Genomic DNA, 14,496 nt, shown 5'->3' with positions numbered 1-14,496 from the left:
AAAGGAAAACTTGAAATCGCATCATATGACCCCTTTAAGCAATGTTTTTGGCATAAGTATGCATTTTTTCTATAAAATATAAATCATTTTATTGGTGTCCACTGATTTCATGTCAGCCCTGTTACCCTCATCACAAATAATGTACCGTATTGTCCCGAATATAAGACGATGTTTTTTTCTTGGAAATACATCTGAAAAAACGCGGTCGTCTTATATTCAGGGTCTAGACTTTGCCATGTCAATAATACACCCCTAATTCAGATGGGCTACCTGTTTTTTTTGTTTTTTTTATGGTATATCAAGAAGTGTATATTTTTTAAATGTGATTTGTTGGTACATTTTACCAGTTTTTATCATACTTTCAAAACAAAAATTAAAATAGGAAAAATATGCAATATGAAAATAATTGAAGACAAAATGTGTTTTACTGAGAAAAAACAAGATTTGGTTTTTAAAAAGCCTTTTTCCAAAAGGTACATCTGGAAAAAGGGGGGTCGTCTTATAATCAGGGTCGTCTTATATTCGGGCCAATACGGTACGTTCAAGTGACATCACTACTAGGAGGTTACATCATCTCTCAACCAGGATTCCTACACTTAAAACACAAGCATTGTTTCTCTCATTCTGCTATAATGTTCTATTTTTGATGATTTATGAGGCTTGACTGATTGGGGGCCACCATGCAATGTCAATCCTGTTACCATTTTTAAAATGTAAATTTAAGCAATTATTTCGTACATTTAATATAATCACTATCTACAAGTAAAATCCCTTCAAAGTGAACAATATGTGATTTTGTGAACTTGACTATTAGCTAGCAATTAGCAAATGTGTTTGAAGTTGTCAAACCTGTTACTTTTTAGAGTAACAGGTTTTGACTTGTGGGTAACGGGGGATGACAGATTAGGTTTGGCCCTGTTTTTAAAGATTGTCTGTGTAAAATTCAAACATTTTAAAGGTCACCCTCGGTATATTATTGAGCTAATGCCTATATCATTCAGTGGCATATGAGTTCTAATTAAACTATAGTATCTAGTAACGCTTGTGTCGGTAACAGGGTTGACAAAAATACCAAAACATGAGGTAGAAAAATAGTCATAAAATGATAAATTACATAGCCTGAGATGGCACAATACAATTTCTTGTCATTTTAAGGTGTCTTCATTTCATGGATATTAAAAAAAAAATATATATATATTGATTAAACATTTTATTTTTCACTTTTTCCAAGTGGAAAAGGCATCGATTTCATGGAATGACCCGCTTATGAATCCTTTCCTTAAAACAAAAAACAGCTTAAGAGAGTGCAGTGAGCTTCCTTGACTATAACAGGAGTTCTCCCCAGTGCAGAATGTTCTTAGCCTGCTTTAACTCTCACAATTTGAATAAGTTGAATTTTTCATGCTGCTAAGCTTGTTACACTGTAACAGCAATGGGAGTGATAACTGCATTTAAATGCATGAGTAAATCACCGCTCTGCGATGATTGACAGTGATAACCATAGCAACCGACAGAACAAAAACGTCTTAATAGAACTTTGCAATAAACAATAGTCTTGGCTGAATACATTCAGTAGATTTAAAGGGATAGTTCACCCAGAAATGAACATTTGTAGTTCATCCAATATGTAGGTGACACTTTTTCTTCAGTAGAGCATTAAAGAAGATCTTTAGCTGAAAGTGTGGTCCTTGGTGATTCAAACAATGTCCAAAAAGCATATTCAGGCTGAAGTTGATTCGATATTGTCAGTCAACATTGTCAGATAACTTCCTTTTGAACAGAACAAGCTGTAAATGCCATTCTTTTAAGTTGTTAAAATATAATTCTGCTTATTAGAATTACAGGTGCACTTTGACTCCATTTACACATGGTATTACATGTCATTGTGGAAGAGATCGAATATTTGCAGCTGAAGTTTGGCCTACATGCATCGAGTAGGGGTGGGCGATATGGCAAAACATGTTTTTTTTTTGTTGTAAATTTCACGATTTTGATGATCATTGACTAAAAAAGACGAGTAAATAAAAAAATAAACACACTATATAGAACATGTTTCTATTTTTTCTTCAACAAAAAAACTTGAGTTTTCATGGTTGTGGTTGCCAAGTGTCAAGAGTTTAAATCCCCCTATCAGAGCTTTTCTTTTAAAGGGACACATTTGTGTTTTAGTTTCTTCACAACCTGGCAACCTTTGCACACACTGATGATCTGAAAACATTGACAAACATGCAAGTTTAGAGATATTCTGCTCAAATGAAAGTGTAAAACAGCCACATTCACGTTGTTGTTTGCTGCATAAACCTGCCATCAAACCTTCTCAGTGATGAACTGTAATAAATCCAAACATTGATCTCGATTATATTGTTTGCGATTGAGGTTGTTGAATAAATGCACTTACACAACTTCTGCGCCTCAATACAAAGTCTTATTATTATTGTTTTTAATAGAATGACTTGAATATAATTTGGAATTTAATACTAGGAATATTTAAGCTTTTGAGTTTTCCCAGTTTTCGTAATGTAGAGAGTTTTTATCAGGAAACTAGATGAGGGGGAAAAAAAGTGATTGTAATTTTAACCATTATGCAGCATGACTAATATGTGACTACGTTTTAATTGACTAAATCTAGACTAAACATTAAATAAATAAACCAACACCGCGCAGGTCATACTGACTAAATCATGTGTCTTTACGCAGCTCCTCCCACTGGATTCCAGCATCGTGGAAGAGCACAAGAGAGAGATCCTGGAGGCCAAACAGATCGCCCGGAAACTCACCATGGTGCTCGTCCCCTCCGAAAAGACAGAGGACAAGGAGAAGGAAAAGGAGAAAGAAGAGGAAAAGAATGAGAAGGTAACTTGTTTTTGCTGTAGCGTATTCATTAAAACGAAAACTGAAGCACCAGACAGAAATGTGAAAAATGACTGTTCAGTGGTGCTATTAAAGGAATAATTCACCCACAAATAATCATGTTATTCCAAACCCACACTGAAGGGCTTGAACAGAAATACAAGCATCGTGTTTTGGCTTTGCTTGCCTTATAGGCTTCAGTTGTAAGTGCTTTTATGTAAATGCTTTTCATATTTGTTCATATACGTTGAAGGACAAGCCAAAGTTGCCTGTAGTAATCGTCAATTGGCCATAAATGTGACTTGGTTTAAGTTTCAGTATTTTTTTGTATGTATTTATTTAGTTTAATAATTATGTAGCTTTAGATTTAGTAATTTTAGTACTTCAACTTATTTCATTTCAGTTAGTTGCTACGGCAACATTTCTCATTAGAGTTTTCATCTGATATTTTATTTCAGCTTTATTTCAATTAATTTTCTCAGTTTACAAAACTAACACTTGCAGAAGAGCATAGAAGAGTTTTATGATGTAATAGTATAAATGCATGTAAATGTCAGTGTTACATAAATGGCTTTTGCTGGGCTGATCAGATGCTTGATTACAGCAGAGCATGTACAGACACTCAGCATGCACTGCGTCTGACAGCCTCGGATTCACAAAATGCACTTCCATATGCAGAGATAAGCTGCGGTTTAGCCATGCTGTTTACTAAGTTGATGGTTTAAATGAAACCAGCAGTGTATACATGAAGAATATGCATACAGAATGCACACAGGGCTTTAAAATCCTGAGAAATAGCAGCAGTAGACATGAATAATGTTTAATTATAATTATCACTTCAGTTCATTATTTAAAAGTATGTACTTTATATGCTTAAATGCAGCCTTATTGAACATGAGACTTTTCAAAACTCTTGAATAAGGACAAATTGAATTAAAAATGACTAAGTATATATTTATTCCTAATGAATCAGAGGGTTGTCCCCTTGTGTCTTACTTAATGTAACTAAATAAAACTGTTTCGACCAAAACTGTTTGCCATTTAAAGCATGTTAAATTTGCAGAACAATTTGCATGGAAAGCTTGTGTCAGGGACATCACTTTTGCAGAGATTAAAATAAAGAAGACAAGTTTCAAACCAGGTTTATATTAAAGGCAAAGAATGCATTGTGCATATAGTTGCATGTGGTCTGATGCTTTGACAGAGTGCTTTTACGGTGCATTGTGGTTCAATGAGAGAATTGTGCATGACATGGAATGTCAGATTAAGAAAAAACAAAATTCACAAATGAATCAAAATAGTTGTGAGTTGCAGCTTAGTTCAAACTTTTTTTTCCACCTCTGACTGAATATATGAGAATCCGTATTTTAGAGCTGTTGTTGTGGCTTTGCATTAGTGTGACTTGTAAGCTGTATGAAACAACACAGATGGTGTGTGTGTGTGTGTCATCTGTCTCTGAAGATAAGAATCCCCTCAGACTCCTCAGCAGAAGAGATAATGAACAGAGGAGCGTGTAATGATGCCGTATGTGGAGGTGTGTCCTCCGCTCCTCTAATCTGTCTCTCCTCTCATGTTAGCCTCCTGATAACCAGAAGCTGGGGCTGCTGGAGGCGCTGCTGAGGATCGGTGACTGGCAGCACGCTCAGAGCATCATGGATCAGATGCCAGCTTTCTACGCCACCTCCCACAAGGCCATCGCCATCGCTCTGTGCCAGCTGCTGCACCTGATCGTGGAGCCGCTCTACCGCAGGTACGGCTTTCAGACGCACGCTCTGTCCTGGGCCTGGAACAGCGTTTGCTGTTGGTTTAAGTATGTTCACGGCCAACTACTCCGTCAGTGAATCGGTCCTCCGAACAATGCACACCTGACTCACTCACTGAATCACTGATTTGTTATGTTTGATTAGAAATGAACAGGGAACCAATAAAGGGCCCTATAAACACAGAATTGGAAATGCAAACCAATGGATTGTCAAGAAGCTAATGTGCTAATTGTTTAAAAATCTAAACAATTAAAATATCAAGTATTTTTATTGAATATTAATATAATTATAGATAATAGGGATGCACAATATTGGATTTTTGCCGATATCCGATATGCCGATATTTTTCGACTCATTTTGGCCAACACCCCCATACAGATTAAAACTCCTTACCGAACGGGCGATAGGACCTGGGGGAGGCTGCCGCTGCACGTGCTATTACTGTTCACACACCGAACGCGTCATTCTGTACGTGCTTTCACAGACTCAGTCCAGCTGCTCTGCTCATGCACATCCCATCATCGGTTCTCTTTTAGCAGTTCAGTCAATGTACTGTTAGGAGTAACTGAATAACTCGGGATATTGGTTTATTTCGCGTCAGAGGGAGTGTCAGGCACATTTATAAACCGAATAACTTAAGTACTTTGTGGATTAGTGCATACTGGAGACGCGAACCGTTTCAAACAATTCCGTTCGATTTGGTGAACTGGTTCGTTAAATAGAACGATTCGTTCGCGATCCGGACATCACTAGACGAGACAAAACCAATAAATCTTATCAGCAAGACATATCGGCATAATTTTTCATATCGGGCCGATGCCGATATTTACATTTAAAGCAATTATCAGCCGATTCCGATATCAGTCCGATAATATCGTGCATCCCTAATAGATAATCAATATAAGAGGATTCAAAGCTGAAATGGGAGGTATAGCATTTTATAAACCTTATTGTTTTTATGAAAACCTTTATTTGAACTGTAAAGTTGACTTTTTCCGTGTTTTAAGTGCTATAATCGGGGTCCCTGGTGCATCTACCAACTTGCTGAAAAACAATAAATAAAAACAAAACAAAAATAAGATTTCGCTCCCCTTGTGATGTAGAAAGGGGATCTTATTATAATATTACCGCCCCTTAATCTGCAAGTTTCCACCCACAGTGCCACCATTGTGTTTTCGCAAGCGACAACGGTGTACCAGTTCTAACGCCATGGTGAAAGTTCAAGCAAAGCATGCTAACTCTTCTGTCTTTGGCTGCACAGACGAGAGTCCCAGCCTCAGAGGAGACAAGAGAGCAGTGGGTTTATTGATTTATTTACTGTATATTATGCTGCCGCCACACAGATCTAATATGAACATGTGATTTCTTTCCCAGCTGTTTACCTTCTCAGACATAACCGACTGTTTTGTAACTCGCGTGTGTTTCTAACATAAACTTGTGAGTATTTGACAGTTTAAGCGTAGTAAGACATGAAAGAGAACCTAGTTTAGTACTCTCATACCTGTGACAGCCGCTGTCTGTGCGCGTTCTTCGGAAAACCCTATATCAGAAGTTTAAACTAATATGGTTTAAACCGCATGATTTCAGCGCGATAGACATGATAATCAGAACCAAACAGATGTTATTTGTCGGAATATCTGAGGTACGAACTGTAAAGGCACCGCCCTATTCTGGAAAAGGGGTTGAGGAACAGCAGCTCATTTGCATTTTAAGAGACATGCACAAAAACGTCCTGTTTAAATGGTTTGTGTGGAATTTTAAGCTGAAACCTCACAGACACCTGAGACTTATATTAAAAGTGCATAATTGGTCTCCTTTAAATTGTTTTTTACAATCATTTTACTGTTTAATAGGTTACCATGGGGCATTTCCCTTTTCTCTCGTATGATAATTTTATTTGAATAGGCCTTAAAAAGCCATATATTTCATTTTTTTAAATCCTGTGGATACCCTGGACTGGTTTATTCATCCAGATTTTCCCAAATTGTTTGACTTTCCACATTATATATTGAATTCCACTTTTATGACTGGATTCCGCAACTCTGTCCGCATTTTCCACGTCGTTGAGGTAATAAGTACTTTAGGATTGTAAGATGTGAATCGGACAATGTTTTCAAATGACAAGTAATTAATTTTAAATACTCGCATCAGTTTTTTTGCAATTAATAAAGGTATTCTTAAAAATAACAAATATAATTGGTTATTGTTTATCTAGCACACCATACATTGTGGCTTTTGTTTTTTGAAAGTGTGATTTGCAGTGTGGGTGTGTAAATGAAGGTACTAAATCTGGCAAATAATAAAACTCATAATGGTAGTTTCTTAATAGCCCCCTTTTTTTGCTTAAAAGCTTATGCCATGTCAGTGTTAATGTCTTCACATTTCCGACCCTTTATCTCTCTAGTGTCAGTTGCTTGGAAACAATACGAGAAAGATTTGAGATTTTCTCACTTTTTTGTTCTTATTCCGCATTTAGTGTAAAATCATTAAATCACAGTAGTCAACATTTGAAGTGGATCAAAACCTTTCATCAAAGTTGTCCTAAAACCAAAACAATAACCGTTCTTGTCTTAGGACAACTTTGATGAACTTCTTTGATCCACTTCAAATGTTGACTACTGCAGTTTTTACAGGTCCAGATTTTCTTTCAAAACCACACACACACACACACCGTAAGTCGATCAGGACACAGTCCGCATGAGACGTGCTTTGAGCCGTAACTGTAGATCCAGTGCTGGGACAGAAGACACAAGAGAAATTCAGCCAGCAGAGCTGTGGGTTGAACTCTTTGAACGTCCTGTATTTTTAGGGCTGCAGTCCCCAAAGGTGCCAAAGGCGGTTTGATGACGCCTCTGCGAAACAAACAGGCACTGCGGCCGGCCGAAAGCTTCGACGATCTCTCCAGGGGCGTCTTCACCATGCTGTGCTACCTGGGCCCTCACCTGTCCCACGACCCCATCCTGTTTGCCAAGGTCGTGCGACTGGGCAAGAGCTTCATGAAAGAGGTGAGGACTGACACTAGAGTTGGCTGATATATCTGCTGTTATATATTTTGAGCAAACCCTTGAGAGGTAGCCTAATAAGATCACTAGCCTAATAGAAGCCGTAACACAACAAGTAACCAAGTAGCTTGGTGGAAAGCTAGTTAATAACGCTATATAGGACAAGCAGTTTGGATGATGTATGGATAGATGTTTTAGTGGTGATGCAACAACTATCTCAACTCTGCACTGGCTGTATGATGGTTGTGTGTGTTGTTAGCTCTTGTAGAAATGGTTCAGCAGCACTTCAGGCTGCTGTAGATTCTGCTTTGATAGCCAGGTAGATGGACTTTCTCCAGTGTTATTACAGTATTTTCCTTGTGTATTTTTTGGTGGGCAGAGAATGTAACGGTGTGTCCCAGAGGTTGATGAGGTCTATATCAGAACTGTATTAGCTCTTCGGCTCATTTTAATCTAACCTGTGTGAGTTCTGTAGTCTCACTTTATTGTTGGTTAGCCTCTATTGATCACTGTCTGTCTCTCTGTGTGTGTGTGTGGATGACGCCTCTGCGAAACAAACAGGCACTGCGGCCGGCCGAAAGCTTCGACGATCTCTCCAGGGGCGTCTTCACCATGCTGTGCTACCTGGGCCCTCACCTGTCCCACGACCCCATCCTGTTTGCCAAGGTCGTGCGACTGGGCAAGAGCTTCATGAAAGAGGTGAGGACTGACACTAGAGTTGGCTGATATATCTGCTGTTATATATTTTGAGCAAACCCTTGAGAGGTAGCCTAATAAGATCACTAGCCTAATAGAAGCCGTAACACAACAAGTAACCAAGTAGCTTGGTGGAAAGCTAGTTAATAACGCTATATAGGACAAGCAGTTTGGATGATGTATGGATAGATGTTTTAGTGGTGATGCAACAACTATCTCAACTCTGCACTGGCTGTATGATGGTTGTGTGTGTTGTTAGCTCTTGTAGAAATGGTTCAGCAGCACTTCAGGCTGCTGTAGATTCTGCTTTGATAGCCAGGTAGATGGACTTTCTCCAGTGTTATTACAGTATTTTCCTTGTGTATTTTTTGGTGGGCAGAGAATGTAACGGTGTGTCCCAGAGGTTGATGAGGTCTATATCAGAACTGTATTAGCTCTTCGGCTCATTTTAATCTAACCTGTGTGAGTTCTGTAGTCTCACTTTATTGTTGGTTAGCCTCTATTGATCACTGTCTGTCTCTCTGTGTGTGTGTGTGTGTGTGTGTGTGTGTGTGTCTATCTCTCTCTCTTTCAGTACCAAAATGAAAGCAGGCAAGACACCAAGGACAAAATGGTGAGTCATGGAAAGTCCTGAGTGAGAGTGTAAAGTTGTATGAAGAACAGCACAGGTTTCTGTCTTTTTTTGGTTGTTTGTTTGCTAAATTCTAGAAGATCAGCTCTGACTGTAAAGTGTATTTGACATTTTTCTCACCCAGTTTAAACTTAATTTAAACCTAATAGATTCTTCCAAACAAATGATCTGTTAACCATTTTAGCATTTAACACTAACATTGAACAGCTATTAACTTTATTAACTTTGTTAACTTTATTAGTAATTGTGTTTGATTACTGGATGTTCCTGTAATGGCCAAATGAGTTTTCTTGAGGGATTTAAAGCTATAAATCCTTTTATATCTAGATGACTATGACAGGCCCTTGACAGTGCAGCTGTGTTTGTCTGGATGTATATGAAGTGCTGGATGTGTCTGTGTCTCTGGCAGGACTCTCTGCTGAGCTGTTTTCTCAGTACTGCTGATCAGGTGCTGCTACCGTCTCTCTCGCTCATGGAGTGCAACGCCTGCATGTCCGAGGAGCTCTGGGGCTTCTTTAAACTCTTCCCCTACCAGCACAGGTACCGTCAGCTCCTCACTTTGTCTTAAGCTATAGGTCTTTCTGCGCTGCTCAGTGTATGAGCAAAAATAAATGATACAGACCTTATGTAGCTCCGCCCCTTTTCAGCACTGCGTTCATTTTCTTCTGTCTTCTGGTTTGTATTTCCACAGCATGAACGTAAGATCTTACGGATTTATGAATGGCTGTTTCTGGTCTATTGACATTTATGACATCCGCTTCTAACGTTACAATGCTCATGATAACTTTCGTTAAATCCACAATAAGTAAATCTGCTTCACCGGCTAATTACTCAACAGCGATGCTGTAGAAATATACAGAGCTACCACAAAAACTGTATATTGCATGCCTATTCCCTCATGATATTCCCCGTATACATATCTAAACGCTGTCAGAATGCCTTGATGAACATGATATATGTATTTTCATTACCTTACACGCGGATCTCTGTGTTGTGTAATTAGGTATCGTCTCTATGGGCAGTGGAAGAATGAGACGTACGGCAATCATCCACTCCTGGTGAAGATCAAGGCTCAGACGGTAGACAGAGCCAAATACATCATGAAGTAAGTTTACTTTCTCTCTGAATTTAGATCAGTTCTGCTAAGCTACTTAAATTAGGGTTGGGCGACGTCTACAAAATTGGCATCGGACGATGTCTACAGTGAAACATCGCGATGGACGATGACATTGGCGGGGGGGTGGGGGGTGGAGTTAGGAGAGAAAACAAATAACGATTCCTAACACCGTGTCTACACCGGACGCGAGCGGCGCGGCGTGAGAAAATACTATAGAACCACTGATCTATAATAGAGATTCATTATATATAGATCAGTGTATAGAACTCATTATAATCAGTGATGCTGTCTACACTGGATGTGGCGCGGCACGACACGACAAATCCCCGACAGTAAACTGCTGCGCGTTCTATTTATGACGTGCAGACACAAATTTCTAATGATTTTCAACGGTCGCGTTGTCGCGTCCAGTGTAGACAGACTTTAACTGATGCGGTGCGACACGACAACTGTCACGTCCGGTGTAGACAGAAATAATGGCTTTATGAAGGTAAAAATGCTCATAAAAGGTAAAAGTCAATTAAAACGTATTGAAAAAGATTAATTTCTATCGCCATCACACAGAATATAAAGAATATCAAAAACTTTAGAAGTCAGCTGTCCACGGTAGTCTTTAAGATATCAGCGCAATAACACACTCAGCAAAATATCGTTATCGATAAAATGTGTTAATGCTATTGAGTAGGCTAATATGGCCAAAGAAGATATTTTGTTTTATAAATAAATGTTCATTTAAAAGCAGCCCACGATCAGCGTGTTATGTTACCGTTATCCCTTACGGCTCTGACGGGGTTTTGTTCCATCCTCCACACTGTGACAACTCACAGAAGACTATTTTAACCAAGCAGTGCGGAGAGCCGCTTCAGAAACGTGCCGCGGCTGGCCGGTATCAACCGTTTAAATGATTCAGTTCAATCGCAATGACTCGCTTATTAACAGTGATTTGCTGCCGCCTACTCTTGGTTTTAATTTTGCGTGCAGATCAGCTCTAACGTCACTGAATCTGCTGTTAAAAATGAACCATCTATTCATCATATCATCATGCAAGACATACACGACAAATAGCGAATATTTCATTTTCACGAAACGTCATAGCGTTTCCACAGCGGCGATGACATGACTGCAGCGCCAAATCATTTATGTCCCCACACATCATGTACATCCTCACACATTGACGTCCTCAAATCGCGATCGGTTCGTGAGATCGGCCAAGTGTAGTGAGTACCGATCGAGTCATAAAATGTGATTATCGGCCGATACCGATCTCCGGCCGATCGATCGGAGCATCCCTACATACAGGTTTAGAAGGCGAGGAAATAATGTCAGAATGTTCATTTTTGAGTGAACTATTTATCTAACAAACCTAGCTTAACATTACCTAACTAACTTCTAGATCCTCGCTGCTGAGGAAATTGCTGAAATCCCTGTTTCTATGGTAACAGCTCTTATTGGTGGGTCTCCGCACAGAATTATGGGTAGTGTAGTTTAATTTCTTCAGATGAAGATTGTTTTAATGTTTTAATTTTAGGTATGAAATCTGATTTGGTTTTGATTTTGATAGGAACATAAGCAATCTACTTAAATGATCCATTTTTATAATTGCAGACAAGACCTATCATGAGCTCTGAGGTTGTTCCATTGTGTTTTTTCCTCTGCAGTTTCTTAACTCCATCCATTGCACTTAGACAATGTGTAGATTTAGGATGTTACATCAGTGCAACTTTAAAGGCAGTTCTCCTTGAACAAGGTTTATGTTGCCCTGCGCGTGTGTGTGTGTGTGTGTGTTCAGTCCCCTGTGCATAGAGATGAGCTCTTTGAAAGGGCTTGCAGAATTGCTGCATCCGATTCTTTGCTTTCTTTTCAAGTGTGTTGAATAAATGATGATATTTTGGCAGATAATTGGATGGAGAGGGAGCGAGCGGAGAATGAGCTGAGGCTAAACACGTCAAAAGTGTTCAGGGAGAAAGAGAGGGAAGCTCAAGGTCGCCTGTCAAACGGGCCGAGTCTATGTGTCAGACTGCTCTCAACCGTTTAGTCTCTCATTGGATGCTGTTTGTAGCTTGTGCAGGTAGTTTTGTGTTTTTCAAGTGTTGAATTGATAGATGAATATGACCGGACTAAGGTTAGATTTTACAACATTTCATTCTGTTTTTCTTTACACATTAATATTATTTGATTTTATCCGACATGTTTTTTTACTTTTCGTCACACTTTTTTTTTTTTATGGTTTGCCTTCATTTTTCCTGGTTAGTAGTTTGCTTTTAATCGATGTTGTAACCTGAGGCTGCAGAAATCTGAAAGACATCACGTCGAGGACAGAGCGGAGCCAGTATGATTGGAGTCGTGTGAAGGAAATACATATTTGTTGAGCTCGATGTGAGGATGCAGCCTTGAATGTGAAAGCTTGCTACAAAAGAGGCTCTATTTGGTCAGATTTAGCAAAAGAATTGTGCCATATTTATCCTAAACATGTTTCTAAAAATGTCAAACGTCTTATATATTAATACATTTCACGTTTAAATCTAAATAAAGCATTAAATCCATTTATTATTCACATTTAGATAAATGTCCTAAGTATTTTCTTTTTATTTAGATATGAAAAATTAAATAATTAAATGTAAAAAAAAAACAAAGCTTTATTGAACTACTAAACATTTTTAAGTTTAACATGAACCTTAAATTTATTAATTGAAAGCATTAACAATACAGTTATAAACAAGTGAAATTTTGAAATTTAAATGCTTTATTTAAGCAGTTTTTTACTCCGTTTGACCCATTGGAAGCTATTTGTTGCATGCATTACTTTGCATTCGGTGGCCTTACGTGACCGTGTGTGTGCTGTGAGGCGAGCTGTCAGACATTAGCGGAGTGTGTGTGCTGTGAGGCGAGGTGCAGGTGGTGTGTTCGACTGCAGTGCTGCTGCGGAGGATCTGTGAGCACTGAGAAACACGGAGGAGTAGCGCTAGCTTCATTCAGCAGTACGACCGGAGGAGCTGAAGAGACACACACACTCTCCCAAATCCATCTGAGAGCTCCGTGCACTGCATTGAGGGGTTGTTCTCTTTTTCTGAGCATCTCTGCCGTTTGATTATTACTGATGACGTATGTGAATGGAGTATACAGGAGAGCGCATTCACACTAATGCACAGATGTGTTTTGACATTTCGGATGTCCTGTCATTCATATAACCACTGCATATGCGTACAGCCTCATGCCCACGAGTGAACACACAAAGCGCACATGAGCGTTTGAAAGCAGCCGTCTGTGAGTTTCGCGTATCTAATAAACTATCTAATTGCATTCCAGACAGCATTAATGATGTCTTTGTAGAGCGTTTGGAAGAGAAAATGCTGATATACTGGTAAAATCACACATTGTAGAGCTGGAACATCGGGCAAATTAAGCCTGTGATTGTCCTTGTAATTTGCTTCAACATTTCCGAACTTAATGTAATATTAGATACTTGTTCAAGGGTTTTGTGTAATTGGCAGCAACTATAATACTGCTTCCTCTAATGCATGAAAGTTTTCCATGAATTCTGAGCTTAGTTTTTACCGCATTTGCAGAATCATTTAAGAGAGAATAGTGATGCATCAAATCTTTTTTTCCTCCCATCCCTTTTTCATGACTTATTTGATTGGTGTGCCAAAAGTGTGTTTTATAAAAATGTTAGAGACTGCTGACGTCCCGTTGTTCATGTGAGCTTTGTAAGGCTTCTGGGTATCAGAAGATGTCATTAGAGCTTTTTCATTGTGCTCTGAAGGTTAAGCAAACCAATTAGGCCACCTGATGTGACGTGGGTAATGCACACACGGGAACACACACACACACACACACACACACACAGAGGTTCCCTTATTAAGACCAATGACATCGTCATGGCTCAGCAGTCAGCAGCTCCTGTCGGCTCACCAGCTCGAATGGAAACTCCACAATGCCAGCGCTGGCTCTGTGCCCTTCTCCAGTGTGTGTGTGTGTTTTCCCCAGCTACTTTATCAATTGACTTTTTAATTGGCCCTTTTGTGCCACACTTCAGACAAAGCAGCTCTGCTAGTCTGAGGGAAAACACGGCCCCCCGCGCTCCCAATTAACGGCGTTATAAAGAACGGCCCGAGAGGCGCTGCGCTTCACGTGACAGTCCATCATGCGCCTGCTGGCATGTGTGATAAGAAATCAGTGCAGAGGCATGAAGACTCATAAAACGCGAGTGAGACGGGACATAGACAGCCGTTCACTCTCACCGATAGAGGAGACACCCATCTGTCATGCCTAGGGTTGGGTACCGTTCACATTTGAACCGGTACGGTACCGGTATCGGTACCTGAATTTCGGTGCCGGTACCCAACGGTACCTTTTTTCGGTACTTTACTCTGTGTAATTACAAAAACATTTATTTCAGTGAAAAAATAAGTCCAAAAGTCTCAATTTCAACATTTT

The 14,496-nt window shown here is 39.3% G+C and overlaps 1 protein-coding gene across 7 annotated transcripts in view; it reads left to right on the top strand.

Moving 5' to 3' along the window:
* LOC107741598 (THO complex subunit 2-like) overlaps positions 1-14,496 on the top strand; it is a 106,103-nt gene that overhangs the window by 25,866 nt on the left and 65,741 nt on the right. For all 7 annotated transcript variants that reach the window (XR_001640216.1, XM_016554359.1, XM_016554357.1 and 4 more), the window contains exons 10-15: positions 2,698-2,853; positions 4,428-4,600; positions 7,423-7,618; positions 8,886-8,924; positions 9,352-9,482; positions 9,946-10,047. Coding sequence is in view for 6 of the 7 variants with exons in the window: in XM_016554359.1 (XP_016409845.1) it covers positions 2,698-2,853; positions 4,428-4,600; positions 7,423-7,618; positions 8,886-8,924; positions 9,352-9,482; positions 9,946-10,047 (797 nt within the window). In the remaining variant the exon portion in view is untranslated. The remainder of the gene's footprint in view (positions 1-2,697; positions 2,854-4,427; positions 4,601-7,422; positions 7,619-8,885; positions 8,925-9,351; positions 9,483-9,945; positions 10,048-14,496) is intronic.

Source organism: Sinocyclocheilus rhinocerous, unplaced genomic scaffold (genome assembly GCF_001515625.1).
Source record: "Sinocyclocheilus rhinocerous isolate Xijiao unplaced genomic scaffold, SAMN03320098_v1.1 scaffold195, whole genome shotgun sequence".
In the NCBI taxonomy this organism is placed as follows: domain Eukaryota; kingdom Metazoa; phylum Chordata; class Actinopteri; order Cypriniformes; family Cyprinidae; genus Sinocyclocheilus; species Sinocyclocheilus rhinocerous.
This window is presented reverse-complemented; position numbering and strand designations above follow the sequence as displayed.